This window comes from Sabethes cyaneus, chromosome 2 (genome assembly GCF_943734655.1).
Source record: "Sabethes cyaneus chromosome 2, idSabCyanKW18_F2, whole genome shotgun sequence".
In the NCBI taxonomy this organism is placed as follows: domain Eukaryota; kingdom Metazoa; phylum Arthropoda; class Insecta; order Diptera; family Culicidae; genus Sabethes; species Sabethes cyaneus.
In genome coordinates this window covers 164,253,379-164,280,119 of record NC_071354.1, presented here as the reverse complement: position 1 = coordinate 164,280,119, position 26,741 = coordinate 164,253,379, and the positions used below count along the sequence as shown (strand labels likewise).

Genomic DNA, 26,741 nt, shown 5'->3' with positions numbered 1-26,741 from the left:
CCCATAAATCAATTCCGTGCGGCTTTCCGATCCATTTTCCCCATTATAAGCCCAGACACCAGACTGTGCAAATAGTCAGCGTTCGGTTGTTCGAAATCTATACCATGCCTCCGAACATTAATTAATAGTCGTCCAATTTATTTCCTTCTCTTCCAGGCTAGACACAAGGGCGGCTGCCGCTCATTTTCCGCGCCACTGATTCCACCGACGATCTGCAGTACTTCCAATTCAGTAACTACAGCACAGCTCAGCAACAACAAAAACAACGAAGAACGAACCACTATCGAGAGTTGCAGAAACGTTCCGGTGCCACCGCTGGCGAACAAACATAACAATATCAATAATGACAACGACTTTAGTACCTTCCGGGCCTTCGTCGCCCTCGGCACCAGCTGCCCAGATTGTGGTTTTACGCTCGAAGAAATCTCCACCTTCGTTGACTGTTGATCACCAGAATCTTACCCCACCATCCGTGGCTGGAGGCGGTCGTGTTCTGCATAAGGAGATTTTGGCCGAAAATCGAACCAGCTCGCCCTCACTGAAAACACTACATAGTGATTTGAGTGAACTTCTAGTGAAGAACCTCAATCTGAAACGGGTTAGTGGGGAAATTTGTGAAAAGTGTCCACCCGAGAACGGGGCCGAAGATCTGTTGCAAAGCAGCGGCAGTATCATACCGCAGTCATGCGAGGATAGTGATAGTGATTGTCTTATTCAAAATCGTAAGCCGAACCGTAACTCGCTGTGCGATACGTTCAGTTCGGTTAATAAGTTGATCAAGTTGAAGCGGGTTTCTAGTGATAGCAGTAGTATTAGTGGTTATATGAAAGTCCATTCAGGTGGTGAGGTGCATAGCATAAATCCACCACCCCAAGCGAAATTCAAACGGGTAGAAATAAGCGTCCAGGAGCTACCCAACACTGAAATTATTACTCCACGGAAGAATATTATCGTGAATCAGTTTGACCAGCTACCGCTGGATAAAGTCGAAAGTGTACCTTTGTTGTGTGATAGAAAATTAGTGTTTCAAACTGCCGATAAAGAAGAAGAGTTGCAGAAGACGTTATCTCTAACCGAAGAAGTTGGGACCGAATTAGAAGGCCTAGGAAGTTGCGAAACATTCAACGTAGATTATAGGGTTCGTCGAAGAACTCAACGGCCGGCGAAAAGCCGGGGTTGCACAACACTGGAGTCTGTCGAAGAAGAGTTCCATAAACGGCGTAGTTTGCAGTGGCCTCTTGGATTGTCGGATTGGGGCGGACAAGTGACGACTTCAACGTCGATCATTTCCGAGGAGACGGCGGACGGTGTTGGGGAGGAACGAAAGGGTAAAACTAACTTCAGACATTCCTGGAACGCACCAGGATACGATCTGCTGCTGGAGGAAGAACAAGGAATACAGTCAAGCAAGGTTAACGAATATTCTAACACGATGAGGTAAAGATCGGTTCATAATGATTTTTCTTTTCTTTTCATCCGCAGGATTTTGCATCGATAGTGCACAATCTGGCTGGTCTACGAAGCGCTCTTACCAATGGGGGAACCCATGAACATGCTTCTCTGCTGGAACCACAATCACCCCAGATAAGTGGCCTAAAGTCATCGGTAGTATCTAGTGGCGGTACCCAAACAGGCCGCCGATCGACAACCGTCTGTGTGCCAACATCTCCAGTGGTTTCAATAGCCGACGGTCAGCATCCGGTTTCGCTGGGCGGTGCTGTACCTCGAAAGCGGCGATTGGAAGCATTTCTGAAAAGTCTAGTCGGGCGAAGACCATCAAAGGAACCTCCGCCGGTTCCACCACCTCCTCCTCCGCCACCTCCTCAATCCATCACATCCGCAAATGTAGCCACTGCACCCCTTCTGTCGCCGGAGATTAAGATTAGTAAGAGTCCTTCCGAGCACAATCTGGTCGAAATGACGCGAAGCCGACTGAATATTTCCACTACTTCGCTGAGTTCCGTTCACCAGAAACTGTGGTCGGTAGTTCCTCTGCTGAAAAAAGAGGTAAGCTGCAATAGTTTGGCTCCTCCGAAATCCGTTCCATTGCTAGGACCGCACCCCGGAGGGCTGCGTAAATGCGAAACAGTCCTCGCTCTAACCACCACTCAAACGGTGGAACCTATCAAACCGAAGAATCGTTTACGCCACTGCGTATCGGTAGCCACATGCTCCCGCTGTTCTAGTCTTCTCTCACTGGCAGCCGCCGGGTCTCGGTACTCGCTGAATATCTCCAACGGAGGATTCGTTGCTGTCAATGGCGCTACTTCCAACGGCATCGATGCCAACGTTTCCGCCACCGAAAGCGGAGGCGGCGGCAAGCATGTTAGCAATTTGCTTCGACTGACCAAAACTTTTTCGGAATCATCTTCCTCGTCGACGTCGTCACCCCGCGCTTCCTCGTCGTCTCCTACTGCGTCAACCAGTTCGCATTCGGGGACGTCCTCGTCATCGCCGTCGGCCAGCAGTAGAGCGTCGGTAACGTCACGTTCGGCTATGCTGGCACCACCCAGCCCTACCATCGTCAGTGGTAAGCATGTCGTGATAGTTCCGGCGACGGCCCCGGCAACCGGCACCGGTGCAATTAATCCGACGGCGAAATACACCTGCAAGCTGTGTCTCGGCGAGTTCAGGGGTGACAATCTCACTCGGATATCGCAGTGCGGATGCTCGTTTTGTACAGAGGTAAGTGGCTTTTTTTCTCAATGGACGATTTTGGATGCACCAAACTACGTGCTCCATCTTCTGTTTAAAGTTCTAAGAAATATTTTATGATTTGCGGATAATGCCCTATGTTTTATTGGATGGAATTTCTTTTTTATAAGCTCTTTTAAACTAAAAAAAAATTTGCCTGGTGACTCCCTTACATCACGGTCTACGAACTGAACAGTAATGTAATTGGCTACTTTCCAAAATCATCGTGCAGTTCGGGGCCAAAGTCCTTAGAATTTTATGAAACGACAACAATATTTAATTTCCAAAAAACTCTAAGTCAATGTAGAATAAATATTTTTTTATAAAAATGTAAAAAGAGTTCTCGATAAACTGGAAAAAATGTTCTAAAACATTTTCAGGCGGTATTTTTTTTAGAATACTGTGAAAATTTTCTTGCATTGTCATATAAATCAATATACCTATGTTTCAAACTTGATACAATAAGTCAGAAACAAAATACATATATGTATGCACACCTAATTTTATTAATGTTTCTTGTAGCATTTTTTTCTCAGCTTTCCAATTGCGGTCTTCAAATGAAAATCGGTTGGGGGGCTCATGGCGAAAACGGCGATTTATTGATAAAATCCAATATGGTGACCAAATCCAAGATGGCCACCAACAAATTTATTACTTCATTTGAACGCCCTGTTCTTCTTCTTTACAGAATCGGGTAATTTGTTAGTTGTTTTATTGCAAATTCATGAAATATTACATGATCTCAAGTTTTGCTAAAAAATCAACTTTTTTTAAACTGTTAGGCCCCTTGGCGAACGAGGGGTCCACTATTTCGAGGTATTAAAAGTGCAATTCTCATTTTTTAACCATTTTCAACCAATTAAGTACAAAAGTTCAAACATTTGAAGACCTTGTTTTAGTAGTGGCCCCATTTCCACGAGAATTGCTCATATCTGTCAAAATAATGAATAAATAGTGGATTTAAAAGTAAAAGTTTTTCATCTTTCTTAGTCTACGGATTCTATCAAGACACGCTTGGAAAAAGCATTAGACAAATAGAATATAAATGTTAAAAATTACTACAAATCTCGACCAACATGTCAACAAATCCAATGTGCAAATGAGAGATTCTCTTCGTGTCTCCTCTCTTATGCTTATTACAGCGGCATAAATGCATTACAACCCAATTTTTCTTAAGGATTAGCTAGCCTATAACGCCAGCAACCGTTTCACGCAAAATAGACGCATTTAAGTGCATTTATTCCTGCGTTGTAAGCGTAAGAGAGGAGACGCAAAGAGAATCGCTTTTGAAATGTTGCTCGTCAAATATGACACAAAAACAAATTTAGCTGTTCGTTTTTCACAACTTTTTTCTATATTGTAAATGTGCTTTTTGGAATCAAGCCTTATGTTTAAAAACTATCATAATTTTATGTTAAATTTAAACTATTTAAATGACACAGAAATGGTACTAGTAAGGAAGACTGACTCTAGCGATCAACATGATACGAAAATAGCAAACAATGACAGAAAAGTGACTCAAAAATGATACAATTATTAACGATTTAATATAACAATGACATAAATTACCCAAAAATTATATATTATTATTATTATGAGCAGAGGACAATAATATATAAATGACGCAAAAAATGCAATAAAATATCGAAAAATATAACAAAAGATATATCACAATGGAATAAACAACATACACAAAAAAATGATACAACGATGACGCAATAACATTTCAAATACGGGTGCGCAACGTTAGGTATACGGACGACAGGCATATGGACTTTTGGAATACGGACATTAAGCATAACGGACGCTAGGTACAATAGTCGAAAGGCATAATTCATAAAACTTCGCTTTTCTATGAATACGCTTGTGACGACGAGCCCCCCGGTTACGGTAACGCTGTTACTATTCAGCAGCCTCCATGTCACGCCGATATCCAGCCAGCATACTTCATATCAAATGACGTGCAAAATTAATGTATTGTACAGAGCATCTGCCGATGGCGAGAAGAAAGTGCCATTTCTATTCAGTGAGCATTATAATTATATATTAAATTAAATTAGATAATTCTACTTAAAGTTACTTAAAACAAAATTAAATGTACTATTTACAGTTTAAACTTGATACTAGATAAAATTGCTATTAAAATTTGCTCTCGTTAACACAGTAGTGCAATCAAGTAAGTTGCTAAAATCGTTCACATGCAATAAAAGAATTAAAATTATTTATAGTTAAAAACAAGGAATATTAGATACGATCCATTTGTCATGCTATAAGTACACCAAATTTGTAAGTAAAATTCAGTCGAAAAGATATTAAATTAGTTATGTTAAAATATATTTGTAGCTTAAAGCTTACCACTAATAAAACGTGTTCTCTATTGGGACTTGGTGAAACCTAACCCCACAACGCTATTGACCCAAACATCGTTCCATCACAATGCAATAAAAACCGGGTCCGCCCATTTAGCATAAAATCATTTGGCACAACGCTGTTTGGCATAACGTCGTTTGCTATAAAAACATTGGCATAAACCTAAGGACCATTTGTCATAATTCCGTAAAAAAAATTTCAAGACTTTTCATACCTCATTAAGGGCCGGACGACCGTAGGCCGCTAGTATTGCCGGCGACCCGTCGTCAAAAACGCCGGCCACTGCGGATTTCTACAGCCCTACCGACTCTTGTTAGTGTTCCGAAGCTCACGCATCAACTCACCAGGCTGGTACCGAAAGGCCGAATAACAAATAGCCGAAATCCAAATGGCCGAAGTTCAACTACTGTCACAGAAGCCGAAATTATATTTGGTCGAATCACGAAAGACCGAACTTCTTCACAAAAGGTCGAAACACGAAATACCGAACCCCTACTTGGCTGAATCTCGTCTTTTTATAGACTATAGATCACTTCACTTTTCTTTTTTGTGAAGAGTACAGAGTAAGAGGCCGTAAAAATTTTCTACGATAAACTGCCGTTTGTGATTCGGCCATAAGATCTATTATGCTATTTGTTTTTTTCCCATTTGATTTTCAGGCATCCATGATTCGGTCATTTGTGTTTCGACCATTCATATGTAATGCGACTCACTTTATATGCAATCCTTTAAAAATGGACTCGATTGGACCTGTTGCAAGCTAACTGTAGATTGCCTAACGCCCATCATGTCATCCGCTCACTATGCCTATCGTCCATTATGCGTATCGTCCATTATAACTAATGTATTTATGTCTAACGTCCGTATGCCTTACACCCGTATGCATAATGTGGTACACCTATCAAATCCATACCTATAAAAAGGGATTTCTGTTTGTCTGTCGGTATGTTCCTTATAGAATCGAAAACTACTAAACCAATCGGCGTGAAAATTTGCATGTATGGGTTTTTGGGGCCAAAAAAGGTTCTTACGACTGTTAGAGACCGCTCCCGCTCTTAAGAGGGGGGGCTCCCATACAAATGAAACACAAATTTCTGCATAACTAGAAAACTAATCAAGCAATTGGAACCAAATTTAGCATGTGGATGTTTTCGGAGGTAAGAAATTTTTCTATGGTGAATTGAGACCCCTCCCCCCTTTAGGAAGGGGATTATGATCCTTCTCCCCTTTAAGAGGGGCGGGGGGGGGGGCTTCCATACATATGAAATACAAAATTACTCTTATCTCGAGAACTAATCAAGCAAATGGAACCAAATTTGGAATGTGGGGCTTTTAGGGGGCAGAATTTTTTTCTATGGTAAATTATAACTCCTTCCCCTTTTAAGAGGGGGGGGGGCTTCCATACAAATGAAATACAAATTTCCTCATAACTCGAGAACTAATCAAGCAAATGGAACTAAATTTGGCATGTGGCAAGATTTTTTTTATGAATTAGGACCCCTCCCCTGTTTAGGAGCGATATCATATACAACAATACAACACAATACAACAAATGATATACAAATTTCCTCATAATTTGAGAACTAATCAAGCAAATGGAATTTGGCATGTGGGGGATTTTGGAGTCTTGAATTTATTTTATGATGGTTAGAGACCTCTCACCCCTGTGGTAGGGGGATAAGGACTCTCATACAAATAAAACAGGAATTTTTGCGTAACTCAGAAACTAATCGAACTCGAAAAATTCGAGACTCCACAAAGACGTCGACCACAAAAACTATCTATAGTAACACTAGATCGTTCAGGGCGAGACGGCCGTGAGTGTTGCCGGCGACCCGCCGTTGGAAGCCACCTCCCCGCAGAAATCACCACTGTCTAGGTTTATTTGTTTTCCTAGGTCTACTGACCTCTATTACTTTCCTTCAGTTGAGTCCGAACGAGCGACAGCGAGTAAGGAAAAGATCACCCCTGCGAAATGGTACTTTTCAGGATACAAAAGTAAAATGATACAAGTCGAATATAAAAATTACGGACAATGTTACAAAAATGACACAAAAAAGATATGAAAAAGCGCAAGCATAATACAAAAATAATACCAAAATGGCACAAAATTACCAAAAAAAAAAATACACAAGAGATACTGGAATAATCCAGAAATGACACAAAAAACAACGCAAAGGAGAAGCGAAAATCAGCATTAAAAGAACAAAATGAAATAAATTTAAAATGACTTTACAGAAATGACATATATTACAAAAATGGTACGAATACATGTATGACACGATAAAATTGCACAAAAATAAGGTGCCTTACTTTAAAATAACACAAAAAAAAGGCCAAAGCTGGTATAAAAATAACACAGCAATGTGGAACAAATACAAAAATAATACCGAAACGACATCAAAATCAATACAAAAGTGACGATAATATCTCAAAAATAACACAAAAATGACAATAAAAAGATATCATTTGTGTTTCAATATTTTTTGCCATTTTTGCATTAATTTTCACTCAATTGATCCGTTGATGATGAGAATTTGAAATTCATTTTCTTTTAACTTAGCTTCGCTTTACCGTATAAGGTTAAGTTTTTAATTTAAATTTCGTTTCAATTGCGCAGTTTTTTTATCTTTGAAATTCCATTTAAGATATTGTTTGTGTTTTGCGCAATTTTTTCAATTCCCTTAGTTTCACTGAATGTTTTATTAGAAACTGATTTTACATTCAAGTTTTAAAAATGGCAGCATAAAAAAGAATACTGAAGCGTAAATTGGGAGTATCCAGATTTAAAATATTAGAGTGCTTGGTTCAAAATGATTTTCATCAGGATTTTGTAATTAAAGTCACGAACTTCTGTTTATGAGCAGATAAATGCATGTCATATATTTATTACATTTTACTTGGATACTTTCAATGTGCTCCTTCAAAGTGAGGTAATAAAAAATATGTTGCTCCATATAGCCTCATCAAATGCAATAACGACGAAATATAGTAGGTACAATATGAATCAATAAAAGTCAAACATTTCGTACTGTTCCATTCAACCTCACTTGGCTATTAAAGATTAAGTGCATAGAATTTCCGATATAAGGAGGGCAAATCCAAACAGAAAAGAACTTAGCGATACTCACTTTTTACACATGGAAAGGGCAAGGGAGTCAGGACGAAGTGTCGATTTCATTTTAAGTGCTTCATTCGGAATTTTCATGGTTCAACATTCTTTGACTGCTGGGGCACTCCCGAACCTCCTTCGCACGCCGTGCCGGCCGGCCGGCCGGTAAGCAGAATACTACCTGTCAGAAACTTATTTCTTATGAAAAATTCATATTCCGACTTCGGCCTGGCTTTCCCCCCAGGGCATGCGTTTTGCGGACTGCAGAACTAGATTAAAACGAAGCCTCAGTGGAATGTATTATATTCTGAGCTCCCTAGCAGATAGTAAAACCATGTCGTGAGCAATAAAATATTCAGTATTTCCCAAAGTTACGAGTTCATAAATTGTTGTTACTCTGCACTGGTGCTTTATCTAAGGTGTAAGGCTTTACTTACAGATTACTTGAACTAACGAGAACGAGATTCTAATTGCATATTTCATAGGCCGGTAAAAGGGGGAAATTTTACTGCGATTTGTTTCCCACGATCTTGTCTCAACTCTCCAACCACACGCTCTTACGGTGCGCATGATTTACAGCTGGAAGATTTGCTGCGGTTGGGAATTCTATGCTTGCCGTACAGCACTAAGTTGATGGTAAAACCAAATTGTTAAACCTTTCTTACTGTTACACGAAAATGATTCATGGAAAACACTTTGAACCTTTGTTTATTACCTGCTATCTAAAAATATTATATGAAATTGCGCATCTCTTTGAGGATTTATTTTTAAATCAAAATGATGTCAAGTGTACAGGAAGGCAGTAACTACACCGAGTGGCTGGTCAGCTTCCGGTGGTTGAATATGCTGCCCACTGGTACTTTATTATTCCATATATGAACCCGCATAGTCTCAGCTGTCAGCTTATGTAAGTTTACTTGAGTGCGAAGTGTGCTTGCTGTTTGCACTTGAACGCTTCGTTCGCCAATTCGACCAGTAATAATGCGAAGGAATAACAGCATCGCATATGATGCAGACCTACATAGGAACATAGCGACGTAGTTTGGGTACAGTACGTACATGCTTTCCATGCTCAGAGCATAAAGCTAGTGAATATACACTGCGGCACCCGCGCCGATGCGATGGTGGCTGGCTGGCTGCTGTAACAGCAGCTGCTTTCTCCAATCGAGCGGAAGAAATTGGGATTATGCAAGCCGAGCCAGCTTCGGTTTGGTTGGAGAAAGAGAATGGAGCAATGAAGCGGTTGAGTAATTTGCTTTTTTTTCATACGAATGATTGCGTTAATGTTTAATCAAATTAATCAAATGGTCCTTGATTATGCTATCGTCGCACCACATTTGCGGCGCATGAGTAGTTCGGTTTAGTAAATAATTAGACGTGTTTGAAAATAGTGATACTAAGCGTGAGGGCTCAATCCAAACAGAGTACTGTTTTGCTTCATGCTTGAATATTAATTATTATGTAACATTCAATCATAAATCTTTGCAGTAGAGGCCCTTGAGAATGTGTTGTTTTGAATACTACTGTTCCATGAATGTAGAAATCATTAACAAAACAGCGGGCCTAAATACCGATGTATCTTGAGAGGACCTATTCTGCCTGTTTGCTAGGAAATAGTATATCTTGCTATGATCTGTGGGATTCCTCGCATTGGAATCATGTGTAGGAATTCTGCAAAGGATTCGCACAGAATACCTTGCTTATAGAACCAGGATTCATATATGAGAATCCAAGAGTTGAATCCCCGGAATACCTATAACTCGGTAAGAGATTCGCCTGCACTATGAAATAAGAATCCTCTGGATTCTAAAAACAGGAATCTTTGCATGTTAGTACCTAAGGGTTGTCTTTGTAAAGTTGTCAATTCATAGTTGCTCGTTGCTCCAGTTTCCTTCGTTTTCGTTTTACAAGTACAAATGCCTTGCCAAATTATTAACTTGCGACTGAATTTATCTGCGAAGACAAATTTTAACTTACCCAGAGAATCCCCCTTACGGTTACAAATGTAATATTTTTAACCCGGGATTTGTCTATAGTCCACTTTTACATAGATTTGCATGCACGGCTTTTGCAACCAGGTCCTGTTTTAGCCAGGTTTCGGTACTGTACACCGTAGTGAACTTTTTCTCGTCCGGAGATCCCATTATTATTTCGGACTGCCCTAATGATCTGCGCTCGTAGTTCAGGGTCATACGTTCCACTTCTACGTTTGGTTTGCTTTGCGCGATCCAACGTCAATGTTTCCTGGTAATGTTTGAGCGAAATATTTACAGTCGATTTTAGTAATTTGAGAGCCTTGGCGATTATTCCTCCTGACCTTCAACGTGAGTGTGTAGAATTTTTTCACGGTACTCTCGTTCTATCTTCGGTAACTTTTCAACGCGTGATCAATTTTAATAATACTTTTACCGCTAAGTAAGCTAATCTTTTAGATCAAAACGCTGTCGGTATTTGTTCTGGCTTTTTTCATTAATCTGTTATTTTCTGTCTGGCAGTCACGGTGTCCAGTCGACAAGCATACAAAGCTGCTCATGCACAAGCATCTTTAAAATTACAAATGAAAGCAAATCTTACGATTTTTTCTGGATACCTTCCAGCCAACTGATTTAATAGGTATACTGCGGCCGGCCTCCAAATGGTACTCGCAAAGTCTAGTTTGGATCGAATTAAGCCAGTGAATATAGCGAGCAGAGCATGCGGATTGTTAAGTTCGCAGCCAAATCGACGCACTATTGTAAACATATGGTGCAAACATTCCTTGACTAAATTATTAATATGACTGTTGAACGAGAGTTTTTCTTCGAACACAACTCCCAAGTCCCATATCACTGTCACCCGCAGGTTGTCAGTTTTTTCGTAGCTATACTTGAATACAATTGGTGCTGATCTCCTAGTAAACGACAAGACAGAACAGTTCCAGGAATTAACTGGCAACCCACAGTGAGCACAGAATCTACGAAGCTCACTAGATCTTGTTGCAGGCCAAAACATGCTTCGACGGTCTTTACTGGTAAGAGCAGTTTGACATTATCGGCGTATACCAGAATATTTGTTCCGTCGATGAAGGCGGGAAGATTGTTCATCACTAGTACGAAAAGTAACGGGCCTAGATGACTTCCTTGTGGCACACGTAAGTTTACGATGACTTACGATGGCTTTGAAACTTTGCCGTGAATTTTCACATACTGCGTTCTACGTATTAAATATGAGTTTAACCTCTAATGCCGCATGCAGGCTACCATTAGTTTCTTGTCACGAGAACTAAAGGCGCTGTAGTAAAGGGTGTCCCACATCGAGCTGCATCACGGGAAAAAAAGCTCCAGAAAATTTCTAAGTTGACCGATTGTTTTCAAATTTTCAGACAATAAGATTTAACCCAATAGTAAGCATTTGGCATACATATTTATTTCATTCCACTTCCAAAACCGTGTGCTCGCACCTTACGCTTAACTCCACTCATAATGTTCTGTACAACTACAACATCTGGCTGAAGCTTCTTCTGTACGGAAACCCACTTTTTGACCTCCCACCTTGACCTCTTGGGATGCTTTCGTAATACCTGCTTCATAATAGCCCAGTGTTTTTCGATGTGCCTTAGTTCCGGTGCGTTGGGGGGGGGGGGGGGGGCGGTTCATGTCGCTGGGTGCGAACGTGATCCAGTTGGCTTCGTACCACTCCATTGAATAGTGGCACCACAAAGCTAGGTCCGGCCAGAAGACCGCAGGGCTCGTGTGTGCTTCAACAGAGGAAGCAGACGCTCTGTAAACACTCCTTGTGGGAAATCTGCCCGTTTACAGTCCCGGTAGACACGAACAGCACGCACTGCGTTTGCCACATGAGCAGATCCATGCCAAATCATGTATTTCTTGGCAAAATTTGAACGTTTCTGCTTCCTTAATTCCTCCGGAATATCAAGCTCAGGAAGCGACCAGAAATCCGCCTTGACGTAAGCCTCATCATCCATGATGAGACAATGAGGCTTCGTCAGCATCTGGGTGTGCTGGTTCCGGGCCCGTGACTTTCCTACCATATTTTGCCGTTCGTCACGATTTGTAGCCTACTGCACTTCGTACGTATACAGTCCCTCCCGGTCCTTCGCTCTCTGAACAAAAGACATGGACAGATTTAACTTTTTGGCCACATCCCTAACCGAAGCATTGAGATTCCGCTTAAACGCTTTCACGACACACTTGTAATCGATTGTAACCTGATCGCTACAAGAACATCCATTCCGACCGCATTTCTTCTTCCGTCGCTTGCGCAAAATCAATTCGCGATGTTGCTTTTCGGATGACGCAATTTTTTCTAATTTCCGAAAAACAGACAGTGATAAAAATACGGTATAAACAATACACTCTAAACTACTTTTACCCTACTTTTAACTACTTTTTCAACAGAAAATACCCATTAGGTAATTTTTCTACAGCGTTTTTTGCATGATGCAATTTGTCGTGGGACACCCTTTAGCAAAAATTCTTCCAACAACTGTAAATAAATCATTATCTATATGGAAAGCGTTTGTTACGGGAGGTCCACGCTTTCTTCCTTCCCCTTTCAAGAAAATTGATGAAATTAAGTATTATTTCTGGTTCCACTTGATTATTTTGTTTCGTTGCATTGAAACTCTAGCTGCTCTCTGCTGCATTTTCAACAAATCGTTTATGCAGGGCAAATTCCTAATCCTGAAATTCCTGAATATCTGGAAATATTAATATATATTCCCGATCATCGAGAGTGGTGACCGTCGGAATGTAAAGAATTACCGTGGCATAACTAACTTATCGGCTGCATTCAAATTATTTAAAATAGTTGTTAGCACAGTTATTATGAGTACATTAAGAACTACATAGATCCCGATCAGCATGGATTCTTACCTGGTCGTTCCGTGACTACAAACCCTTGGAAACCTTACATTATGTAATATAGGTTCATAAACTTCACCTTCCATGAAAATATCATGGATCTTGAATGCATTATGACGAAGTTATCCACGTTGTCTCACTGTTCCTGTTGTCTCACTGTTGACTACTTTCCCCTATACAGATTTAAAAGCAGCATTTGATCGCCTTACACTGCTAACCAAAATTTTGCGCTTGGTTGCTACTCAGCGGTTTGTCACGTGGCTGAAATCATTCCTGTGTGATAGAGTTTTACAAGTCAAGCTTGGATCGGATTTATCATCTGCGTTCACAAACGAATCTGGTGTATCGCAGGGTAGCATACTTGGCCCACTTCTTTTTATTATATTTTTTAATGACGCAGCTCATGCCATAGACAATGGAAGTCGACTTGTTTACGCCGATGACTTCAAAATCTACTTGACGATTCGTAGCTTAGAAGATTGTTATCATCTGCACCTTTTATTAGATAATTTTACGACGTGGTGTAAACTGAATTCATTGCTTATAAACACTGCTAAATGTGAAGTAATTACTTTTCACCGAACTCAAACGCCGATTCTCTTCGAATATGCTATTAATGGGCAAGCGCTAAAGAGAGTGGATCACGTTAATGACCTTGGCGTTATTTTTGACAGAAAGCTGACATTCGACAGGCGACAATTAGGGTTCATCGCTAGAATAGGACGGGACTTTAAGGATCCTCATTGCCTGAAAGCGTTGTACTGCTCTCTTGTACATCCGATACTGGAAAATGTGTGTGTGGTTTGGACCCCGCACCAGCTCGATTGGAACTTGTGGATTGAACGTGTGCAGAGAAGATTCGTTCGTTTAGCTTTGAGGGATTTACCCTTGCGAGATCCTGCCAACCTGCCCTCTTATCCGGATCGTTGCCGCTTAAATGGATTAGACACACTTTAACGACGCCGCAAATTACAACAGGCCTTACTCGTGGCGAAAGTGCTTAACGGTGAAATAGACTCCCCAAAACTGCTATCTATGATGAACTTCCGTGCATCACAACGTGTGCTGCAACCATCCTCGATGCTTGTAAGCCCGTTTCACCGGACGAATTTCGGTTATTTTGAAACAACAGCGTTTTATGTGAAAATTTTTAATAGCGTTGAACATCTGTTCGAATTTGGCGAACTCATTTATATGTTTAAAAATAGATTAGCTAGAAGTAATTCATTTTAGTCGCTTCATTAAGACTTTTATGTCATATGATGTACAATAAATAAACAAACAAACAAATTCCTTGGAACTCTCTCTGCGGTACATACTGCGCAGTTGGCATGGCCATTGATAAGAAAAATAATTGATTCAAGTAATCGTCATTTTATAGAATGCTGTCAAGAATTGGCTGCGTTAGTTTGAGATTTGACCCAATTAGATTTTGTGATATAAATGGTTTGCATTCGAGAAGGTCAATTCTCGGCTTGAATTTTTCCCGTGAATCTTCTCTATGTTCTAACAGGTGGAAAACTACGGTAACTCGGTAGAAAAGGTACGAAGAAGTGGAATTATAAACAATGCTAGACAAAGATGATTGAAAAAGATAAAACGAACTCACAGGGTGTGTTACTTCACTTTATAAGTTTTCGCTTTTAAAATGCTGTATTTCACTTTGATGTTTACTCGGCGACGGACTCAGCAGAATTAATTACTGGTGACGTTACTAACCTACTGGTAACCAACTGTTGTGACTGTGTTCTTAGGAACAGCGGAAACGGACTTATCGTGCGTGGTAGCTTTCTAGTGGTGCAGGTCGAACTGATCGAAATTATTCCGTACATGATATAACATCGCCGCCTCCTTGAAATTACAATTTCAATACAAATAAAATTCAACTTACATTGACATGAATGACGATTAACAATAACACCTATCTTATCTAACTAGCTCTTATGATTAATTTTCAGTTACACCTTTTGAATTGGAGGTCGTGTGATGACAATTAGCTTCTTCTGTTTCAGCGACAGCAGCATCATACTCCGGAAGCAAGCATATTTTGGTTATGGGGCGGGTGATAACCCCCCGTGCGGTGCGTAGTGAGACAACTCTTATCAATCCGTCAGGACCTGGTGAAGTGGTCAGGATGCGAGCTAAAGCCCAACGGATCGGCGGTTGTAGCTCATCGACGACTATAACTAATCGGCCAGGCAGCAACTTATTATTCCGGACGTTCATCGTGGTATCCTTCTGCATTTCTTGGAGGTACTCTGTGCGCCAGTGACACCAAAACTTTTGGACGTGCAGCTGTAGTTTTTGGAAATGGTCAAGTCGATTTTCCGGAATATCTCGATGGTCTGGGTCGGGCAGGGCTAGTAGACTGGATCCTGTGAGGAAATGACCGGGCGTGAGCGCAGCCAAATCGTTCGGATCTTCGGACATTGGTAGGAGCGGTCGGGAGTTCATCAGCGACTCAATTTGGGCCAAGATGGTGGTAAGGTGTTCAAAGGATACACGGTTTGATCCGAGCTGGCGGTACAGATGCTTCTTTGCCACCTTCACGGCCGCCTCCCAGAGGCCGCCGAAGTGTGGCGCTTTCGGTGGATTTAGATGCCAAGTAATCCCCTCAGCAGCACAGGTCGAAACGATTTTCTCGGTCTCCTCACTTTTCCGCAGCAGATCAAACAGCTCATTTAACTTATTTTTGGCCCCTTCGAAATTCTTGCCATTATCGGAGTGAATGTGAGCAGGGCGGCCGCGGCGAGCAATGAATCGTCGTAGCGCTAGCAGGAAACCTTCGGTAGACAGGTCGCTGACAAGTTCCAAGTGTACGGCTTTGGTTGCGAAACAAACAAATAGGCACAGATACGCTTTCGCAGGAGCAGCTCGCTTGTGTACCGGTCGTAGGTAAAACGGACCGGCGTAATCGACTCCCGTGACGTTAAACGGGCTGCTGGGAATGACTCTATGCGCAGGTAGTTGTCCAATTTGCTGCTGTGCCGGTATCGGGTCAAGGCGAGTGCAGCGCATACATTTGCGAACGACGTTGTGTGCTAGCTTGCGGCCCTGAAGTGGCCAAAATTCTTCACGAATAGCATTTAATAGTAACCGTCCTCCGGCGTGTAGCATTTGATGGTGGTAGTGATGGGCAATTAGTAGAGAGAAAGGATGAAAGCTGGGAAGTATGGCAGGATGTTTGGCTTGGTATGGCAGTTGAGCTAGTTTAAGTCGCCCTCCAACCCTCAATACCCCCTCTCGGTCTAGAAACGGACTCATTCGACGTATCTTGGAGCGTTTATCTATCGTTTTTCCTTCCTTCAAGTCGTTCAGCTCTGAGTCAAAGGCGTCATTTTGTGCAAGTTTAATTAACGTCGTTTTGACTTGTGCTAGTTGTTTTACTGTTAAGGCTCGTAGTGCTGGATGTGAACCGGGGGGAGGCTGTGTTCTGGCATTGACGCGGATGTTTTCAATGAAGCGCAGGCAGTATCCTATAACATGTAGAAGTCGAGTATATGATGACCATCGAAGGAAGATAGGATTGACTGTCGAAGCTGAATGGACCACTGCTGACACCTGTCGGATTTCAAGTATATTTTCTGGAATACTAGGTGGCTTTCCGGCAGGCCAATTTGCGCTTGGGAAGGTTAACCAACTGGGACCCTGACTCCACAGCGTATTTTCTAGGAACTCCTCAACGGACATTCCCCGAGACACTAGATCGGCAGGATTTTCTTTGCCAGATATATGGTTCCACTGACAACCGTGCGTGAAGTGCTGAACCTCAGAAACTCGATTTCCTACGAATGTTTGCCATGTATTTGGAGGCGATTGCAGCCACTGTAGCGTAACGGACGAATCTGACCAAAAATATGAAGCAGAGATTTCGATCCCGATTGCTTGCTTTATCCGATGATGTAAATGTGCTGCCAGCACCGCAGCGCAAAGTTCTAAACGAGCAATGCTGAGTCGTTTCAGCGGTGCAACACGAGACTTGGAGGCAAGAAGCTGAACTCGTATGTTTCCTAACGTGTCTTCACAGCGAGCATATGTGCAAGCACCGTAAGCAGATTCCGAGGCGTCAGAGAAGGTGTGCAACTGAATGGTAGAATTGGGAAGCAAAGCGTAACGACTGACGCGATAGGCGGAAATTTTGGGTAGCTCACGATGGTATTTTTCCCATTTTTTCTGTAGGCATTCGGGAACCGGATCATCCCAACCGCAGGTTAACAACCATAGCTCCTGCATAACAATTTTTGCCCTCACTATAATGGGAGCAATCAGGCCCAATGGGTCGAACAGCTTGGCGATGGCAGACAGAATAGATCGCTTTGTGGGAGGCTGATCAGTGCACTGCACATGAGAGTCAAAGCGTAGAGAATCTTCATTCGGCTCCCAATTGATTCCCAAGGCTTTAATGGTTTCACGGGGAGCGAATTCCACCGTCGACTGCGTTCCTATTTCGTCATTTCTGAGTCCTTTTACCACTTCCAGCCGATTCGACGTCCATTTTCGCAACTCGAATCCGCCCTTTTCCAGCAGCTCGCTCAGCTGTGTGCGAAGGGTGATGGCTTCTTCTATCGTCTGCGCCCCACCAATGAAGTCATCTACATAAAAGTTTTTGCGAAGAGCTTCCCGGCCGAGCGGATAGCGTGAACCTTCATCATCTGCTAACTGCAGTAAAGTACGAGTTGCAAGGAAAGAAGAAGGAGCCAATCCGTAAGTGACGGTGAGTAACTCGTAGACCTGAATGGGCTCATCTGTAGAAAAACGCCAGAGAATACGCTGTAGAGAGGTGTCATCACGGTGAACCAACACCTGGCGGTACATCTTTGCTATATCGCCAACAAGAGCAATCGGGTAAGTACGCATTCGTAATATCGTCGCAATGAGTTCATCCTGCACGACTGGGCCAACGCATAGAGCCTCGTTAAGCGATGAACCGGTAGAGGTTTTCGCTGAACCGTCGAACACGACCCGAACCTTGGTCGTAGTGCTTGATTCCTTGATGACAGGATGGTGAGGAAGGTAGCAACAATTCATATCGGCTTCGCTGATCATGTTGGCAAGTCGCATATGTCCGAGTTCGATATATTCCCTCATGAATTTATGGTACTCTGCACTGAGGTCGGGCTCCCGCTGAAGACGGCGTTCTAAAAGCTGAAAGCGTCGATAAGCAGTTGCTTTGGATTCACCGAGCATTATAGCAAAATCTGGCCTACGGGGAAGACGAACTATATATCGTCCTTCATGATTCCTGGTCACGGCACCAAAAAATGTTACTTCACTTTATAAGTTTTCGCTTTTAAAATGCTGTATTTCACTTTGATGTTTACTCGGCGACGGACTCAGCAGAATTAATTACTGGTGACGTTACTAACCTACTGGTAACCAACTGTTGTGACTGTGTTCTTAGGAACAGCGGAAACGGACTTATCGTGCGTGGTAGCTTTCTAGTGGTGCAGGTCGAACTGATCGAAATTATTCCGTACATGATATAACAGGGTGTTAAAAAGATAGTTCGGCAAATCGGAAAAATGTATAACCAGCAATGGAATAAACTTGTTTAGCATTCCTCTGACTTAAAGGCATGTTTTCTTTAGTTAGTAATCTATGTCTTGCACGACTTTGATCTGTAAATCAATTGTTACGCCCATTTCAGACTAAAGTTAGTGTCTTCATCTACGATCGTCGGCCTTCTATTCCAATTCTGTAATCATTAAAACTTTTTCTATTCTGAAGGAATACTTAAAGCATAAAAGCATATAAAAAACATTGCTATTTTTGCTCAGTTTTACTTTCATCAAGCAGCAAATGGAAGTAAAGCTAGTAAAACGGTATAAATATATGTTGCAAAAAGGCTTTTTGCCTGCTGTATCCTCTATGAATAAAGTTCGATTGTATAAACGACTATCCTTCATATGCAGGTGAATATACCGGAGCCCTAGATGCAAGCTAATCCGAGAATTATCACTCGTATCCGTCTGCTCATCCGGTGTAGTAACATACCACCATATAACGTTACTTTAACTATCTGCAGGAAATATCCGCCATCGTCGTTATGAGCGCAGGACAGAGAAAAAGTCGTCTGTGATATCAGGAAATTATCCCTTCTCAAACCGCCTCCATTCATCAAGCTTCTTTCCATGCTATGTTCCATACCTGCCGCAGGTCACAACGGTGCCGTACCGCAGACTAGGTGTTTGCAGGCATCCACACCGAAAGTGAAGTGGTAGGAAGGTACTTCAGATATGGTTGAATATTTTTTGCGACTATATTTGTTGATTGCTTTCACCACGGATTTTCTTTTCCGCGGAGCACAGGAATAAGCGGTAAAGAAGCAACTCGAAAAAATCAAGTGGTATCGCTTATCGATGTAAGCAACGTAAAGCGGCTTTTAGGTCGATTGTATTCTACAACCAGAGCGAAGCCGCCATCAAGCAAAGAGGTTTGATTTTTCCTACTTATTCCAAGTCAAAAGGTGTAGTATTTCCCGTAGAAAACACGGATTTATCATCTGAAAGTGTAACGCCAATTGACTCAAAACTAAAATTTAGGTCATCATAGGAACCACGCCACCACGAACCATGATAACATGAAATGCCCTAGATCAAACAAATTTAAAATCACAGATTTGGTCCACCAAATAGTAACCAAATGAGTTTCCCGCAAAATTTTGCACAATTTTGTTCGAAATTTTGTTGAAAATGTTGAAATTGAGCTATGTATTTTTTGCCTTTCTATTAGGTACCTATCAGTTCATAGGCAGTCATACTGCCTTAGGCAGTATAAACTGTAGTCATATATTACTAAATAACTGTTAAAAAATCAAGAGGCATTACTTATTTCCTCAATCACTTCTCCGAAAAAATGCAGGGACTCGAAATTATGAACAAACGACACTATTGTTCAATGTAAAAAGTATGCAAATTTTCATTTCAATCTAATAGGTCACCTTGTATCAACTTGGGAATTCGCATGAAACACCTGACAAGCTCACTTATAAATGTCAACTGTTAACAAAGTAGAATACTTGGAAAACCGCTCCACCCTATTTGGAAGAGGTATTTTCGTAGACTCCCCTGAGATACCTTTCATCATGATGTCTAACTCGAAATCCACGGGGATACTTAAAACCCAAAAATTAGTCCTGCCATAGCACGTAATAAAACAGCGTTCATTATTCCGCACCTACATCCGCAGCACATTTCCCCCCACTCACTCACTGGAGAGACTACCGAAAACGTTCCGAACAGAATAAAAGTACCCAACGAAAAAAAAACCTAAACGACACGCTCGTAAATGTTTCCATACTGGAAGTGCCACGCCTGTTTGAATCGCTTTGTGCACGCAAAATCATGGAATCGTTAGTCGATTATTATATACCGGCAGCACTGTGTAGCGTAGACGGAAAGTCGTGAAATGACTGCGATAGCAGAAAAGATTTCACCTCACAGGGGTAAATGATGAAGAAGGATGTTCTTCCTTTGAATCATCATGTTGTTTGCGCAGAAAAATATGAAAAAAGTGTGGGTGACATTTCGAGGCCAAGTGGAGTTTGCATAAGTGTTGATTCAGTGAAGTGACCGCACGGTAGATTGTCAACAGATTCTATAGGTAACCTGGATTACCAAGTAGGACATATTTATTCTATTCTTCATTTTAGCAAATTTACTTTACTTTACTTTACTTTTCGTTTTGAATAGAATACATATTGACACCGCTATACACAGTTTCGTTTACATCGTTAATTGACAACTGCCGTTGTGAAAACCGTTAAACTCGAGTTGTAAGAGTTTGCACTTGCCACACAAATTGTATCAACATCGTTGACGACGTTACTGTCGGTGCAGGCAACGATGTTGGATGGGATATTTTACTTACCGTGGCAGTCTTTGCCAGCCGCAGGGTGAAATGAGTGAAAAACAATCACGCATAACGAACTAAACCGGCTGTGAACCACGGCACCACGCGTGTCAGTTCCGCATTTTACTAACAATCCGCATTATAAGACATAAGCGCTGTGGAGTGAGCAACGAGGCACCCTCGACAAGAGTATAAACCACGTCGAGAAACGACTGAAGATACTTATAGATAGCAAGCCGCAGTCGATTAGACTAAACATGCGGAACGAGGCAACATTAACTAAATTACGAGAATCAGTAATTTTTGTTGATTACAGATTATTATACAGAGATGTGATACGTTGAGCAAAATGATATAGGGTCCCTTAACTGATGTTTTTTGAACAGACAGCAAAGTGTTCTGTATTGGGAAAGACGACATGTAATAAAGCCTTCGAAATGTGAAATAAATAACTTTGCCAAAATTAAATTATCTCAGAGACTTAGTTTTAGCAAATTAGTATTGAAAAGCCTCCCAGTTGGCCTCGAGGTATGATGCTGGCCTAATAAGCTAGTCGTCGTATGTTCGAATCTCGGTGGCGAGAGGCTGTTAGAGTCAATAGGATCGTAGCAACTGGCCCTGCAATCGCATTTTATAACAACAACTCAAACATCATTTGGGAAAACAATTTAGTAATTAGCGAAAATCGAAATAATTAAGTGTCAACGACCAATAAATTCAAAAGCATCTTCAAAAAAAGCTTTGTGATTTTTATTCATTTTGTGGCACGTAGAAATTGCATTCAATTTTTACTGCTCCAGATGCAGCTGGAAACATTTCTTCGATTCGCATCTCAATGGTGCTATAACAGAAGGCGACGGAACGGAAGTTAACGTAGGAGTTGCTACAAACGATAACAGTGCCAGCTCCCAATCTCGAAGAAATCAGGTGAGAAATCGGTCAGCTGAAGAATAATAGAACCACCGGAAAGAACCGACTCCCAGCAGAACTCTACAAAAATGGCAAAGAAACACTGTCAATGGTACTTCACTGGATAATTTCAAAGAAGAGGTGGGCTTTATGGGGTCCGTGCGTATCCGTATTGCGGATCAAATATTCACTCAACGAGAAATCCTTCAGAAATGTTGGGAGGAGTACATGCCCATGTATCACATTTTCGTGAATTTCAGGGTAGCATACGATACAGTCGAGCGCGAATGGCTATGGCAGATAATGCACGAAAATTGTTTTCCGAGCAAACTCTCGCGGCTGATCTACGCTACCCTGGAGCGAGCGATTTGCTATGTGCGTGTTGCGGAGGCACTTTCGAGTCCTTTCGAATCGCGACAAGGGCTGCGACACGAGGGTAGACTGTCCCATATGTTTTTCATCATCGCTATTGAAGGTGTGATCTGGCGAGCGCACGGAAAGAAATTTGATTCCGATGCCATGAATGAAATCATGCCTGAACTGCCATATCAGACAGCACAAAATCATGAATAATAGTTCATGATTTTGCGTTGTGTTGTACTGCAAGAAGCCTGGAACTATGAGTCATTTTGCTCGTTTTTGAGATCAAATTTCTATCCGTGCGGGCATCGAAACGAGAGGAACGATCTTCAGCAAGAGTAGCCAACTCCTAGCCTTGGCAGATGACCTCGACATTACTAGAAACCTTGGGACGATAGAGGCAATCTACTTCAGACTAAAAATGAAGGCTAAGAGAATTGGGTTAGAAATCAATGCATCGAAAACCAAATATAAGGCAGGAAGAGGTTGTAGAGAAAACAACGTTTGCCTCCAACGGACAGTGTCTATTGACGACGATTTGTATTTGAACGGAAGGTGTTGCGGACTATTTTTTGGCGGAGTACAAACGGAAAACGGGGTGTGGTAAAGGCGTATGAACCACGAACTGCAGACATTACCTGGAGAGATTCCCATCGTACACCTGGCGAAAGTTGGAAGATTACGGTGGACTAACCATGTCGCAAGGATGCCGGACGACTGTGCAGTAGAATTCATTCTCTTCGAGCTCCAGCTCTAGGAACAGAGAGGTCCAATGTGCTAGATGGCTCGACTAAATTGAAGCCGACTTGCGTGTGTCGAGACGCTCAACGAATTGGCGATGAGTAACCCAGGACTGAGTACAGTGGAGAAGAATTTTTGACACGACAAGAGTCACCCCAGTTCTCTGCTGGTAGAAGTAAGAGTAAGAAGAAGTAAGGTAGAGTGCAAGAAAGAGAGAGAGAGAGAGAGAGAGAGAGAGAGAGAGAGAGAGAGAGAGAGAGAGAGAGAGAGAGAGAGAGACGAGCTTCATACGACACTCATGGAACGCAGGCATAAGTTGAATGTTGAATGTTTAAGGGGAAACCGAAAGTGGCTCAAAGATGGCTGGGTAAATGGCTACCATTCGAAGCATGTATTATTTTGCGCCTTAAAAATGCATCTGTATTGGCAGAGCACGCTTTCGCCACGTAATCAGTGCTTCCAGCGCTGTTATAATTTCCTAAAACTCGTAATTCAATTTATCGATCTGCTATGTATCAATAAACGCTCAGCAAAACATAATTGCTAATGGAAAATAAATTTAACTGATCATATCGACCATTACGTGTTCATAAAAGCGACCAATGTATAATTTGGAATTAGTTAATAGATATTTGGTTGCGCACATATTTCGTTGAACTAGTGATTTCCGAAAAAGCAGCAACACAGTATCAAACTTTCGTCACATCAATGAGCTTTTAAAGAGCTTTCAACTTTCGCCGCATCGATGAGCTTAGAGTGAAGTAAACAAAACAAAACGCAAACGCAGGCAATCCAATGCAAGCGGATTAATTAAACATCCTAGTGATCCTACGCATTATTCAGTTGCTGCTGTTAATTTTGATTGAACCTTGATAAAGAAAACAAACCCTTTTTCGGGATGTTTGTAGTCAGTGCGGTTGGCTGCGGATCAGCTGTTTATGTTTGCAAGATCCGCTATTTGACATATATTACGAATACTAATGCAATATTCAAATAAACGTTTAGGTTTTTAACGAACACATGAGATGTACAGTACAGTGTTTGTCGCACTAACACAAAAACGTTAGCCACTTTCGGTTCCGCCTTAATTACTATCTACAAGGTGCACGAATTCATACATCACGCATAGCACACTAGATCAGCACGGTTTAACACGTACAGGGTGCTCCACCTTTTATGTCGATATGTAAACGCTGTATAACTTTCACATTTACCAACCGATTTCTTTCATTAGATATGTTTTGGAAACGCCTTTTCAGTACAATTCTCACCATGTATCGCTTCACACCGAAAGAACCGGAAAATAACCGTGTGGGCCGGGATTTGCGCCAAAACCATCATTGGTCCATATTTTTTCAAAGAAAATGAAATTGTCGATGGAAATCGATATCGGTGGATGTTGGGTCATTATGTCTGCCCACGAATGCGCGAAAAAGATCTAGAAGGTTACTGGTTTCAACAGGACGGTGCACCATGCCACACTGCGAATTCAACAATTCAATTTCTGCAACGAAAATTTCCGGGACGTCTGGTGTCAAAAAGAGGCGATATTGATTGGCCCCCCAGATCACCTGATTAAACCCCCCCGGACTTCTTTTTGTGGGGTTATCTGAAAAGCAAGGTTTACGCCAACCAGCCACAAACTATTGACGAGCTCAAGGCAAATATTCGTACGGAAATCGACGCTAAAACACTCGAGATGCTCAAAAAGGTAATGGAAAACCGCGGAAAAAAGGAGTCAATTTGTAATTTCTAATAAAGGTGGTCACTTAATTGATATTGTTTTCAAAAACTAAACCAAGAAAATTTTAGGGAATCAAACTAAATAAAAATGCATTACTAATAGAAATCGGTTGTTTTTTCTTAAAGTTATTCAATGTTTTCATACCGACATAAAAGGTGGAGCACCCTGTATGAAAAACAATAGCAATAACAATGTTATTAATAAATTTAGGGCTCGCCTCCACTTTTGCTTGCATAATCGTGCAAACCTCAAGTGACGAAGCCTCGCTGAATTCAAAACCCAAAACGATACGTTTAAAATCAAATTGCAGCGATACTTAAAGTGATAGCCGTTTCACGACAAAGAGCTAATTGTAGAATGGTACCAGAGCTTTAAATTGGGTAGATAAAAGTAATCAACTTTATTATTTTTAGAAGAAATTTCTTGAAAACACCTTGAGAAACACAAAAAGGGTGACCCACATCAAATTGCATCACGCAAGAAACGCTCAAGAAAATTGCGCATTGGGTGTTTTCTCTTGATAATTTGGGTTGAAGTAATTTAGAGTGTATTGCTTACACTGTATTTTTATCGCTGTCAGTTTTTTTGAAAATTGGATGAAATGGCGTCACTCGAAATGCAACTTCGCGAATTGTTTTTGCGCAAACATCTGGAAACTTCTTAACTTTCTTATCGGGACATCGGAAAACAACCCGTGTTTAATTCCCAGCCCCGCAGAAGTCTCGAATGACCCAAACTGTTAAAGTGACTATAATCAAACAAAAAAAACTCTGAATCGGGCGGTCAACGTTGAGTCGTGTGATTAAACGTTACTATGAAACTCTGAGCATCGAACGGAAGGAGAAAAGTCCAAGTCTTTCGTTAAGAGAGCCATAGACCGGAAGGGACTGCATACGTACAAAGTGCAGGAGGCACCAAATCGTGACGAACGGCAAAATACGGTGGGAAAGTCACGGGCCCGAAAACTGTACACCCGGATACTGACGAAGCCTCATTGTCATAATCATGGATGATAAGACTTACGTTAAGGCCGACTTCCGTCAGCTTCCCGGGCTACTGTTCTTCACCGCCCAGCACAAGTTTGATGTTATGGAGGAAGTTAGGAAGCAGAAAGTTTCAAAGTTTGTCAAGAAATACATGATTTGGCAAGCGATGTGCTCATGTAACAAAGGGAGTGCACCGTTCGTGGCTACTTGAAAAGGTTCGGTTAATTAGGTAATTTTCTACAGCTTTTCTTCCGTGGGGCAATTTGACGTGGACCACACTTTATAAGACAACTAGCTGATCCGACAAACTTCGTATTGCCACAAATTAACCTGTGTTGTACATAAATCATGAATCTCGAATGATCTTTGTCACAATCTCGAGTTTTGCAAGCCACCCAGTGGGCGGCGCTTCCGACGGCGGGTCACCGGCAACATTCGCGACCGTCTCGTCCTGAATGATCTAGTGTTACTATAGATAGTTTTTGTGGTCTTGTATTGACTAATGTTTTATGGAAGAGTCTCGAATTTCTAGAGTTCGATTAGTTTTTGAGTTTCGCAAAAATTTCTGTTTTATTTGTATGAGAGTCCATATCCCCCTACCACAGGGGTGAGAGGTCTCTAACTATCATAAAATAAATTCAAGACTCCAATATCTCCCACATGCCAAATTTGGTTCCATTTGCTTGATTAGTTCTCAAGTTATAAGGAAATTTGAATTTCATTTGTATGGGAGCTCCCCTCTTAAAAGGGGAAGGGGTCGTAATTGACCACAGAAAAAATTTCTGCCATCTAAAACTCCCACATGCCAAATTTGGTTCCATTTGATTGATTAGTTCTCGAGATAAGAGGAAATTTGCATTTCATTTGTATGGAAGCCCACCCTCTTAAAGGGGAGATGGGCCATAACTCGCTTTCTAAAGAAGAGAGGGGTCTCAATTCACCATAGAAAAAAATCTTGCGTCCAAAACCACTTACATGTCAAATTTGGTTCCATTTGCTTGATTAGTTCTCGAGTTATGAGTAAATTTGTTTTTCATTTGTATAGGAGCCCCCCCCCCTCTTAAAGTGGGGAAATCCATAGAAAATATACCATAGAAAATATTCTTGCCTAC

At 41.5% G+C, this 26,741-nt stretch overlaps 1 protein-coding gene across 1 annotated transcript in view; it reads left to right on the top strand.

The window, feature by feature from the left end:
• LOC128738036 (uncharacterized) overlaps positions 1 to 26,741 on the top strand; it is a 114,137-nt gene that overhangs the window by 61,868 nt on the left and 25,528 nt on the right. Inside the window, exons 3-4 of the mRNA XM_053832851.1 lie at positions 157 to 1,411; positions 1,483 to 2,685. Of these exons, the coding sequence (XP_053688826.1) occupies positions 344 to 1,411; positions 1,483 to 2,685 (2,271 nt within the window). The 5' untranslated portion in view covers positions 157 to 343. The remainder of the gene's footprint in view (positions 1 to 156; positions 1,412 to 1,482; positions 2,686 to 26,741) is intronic.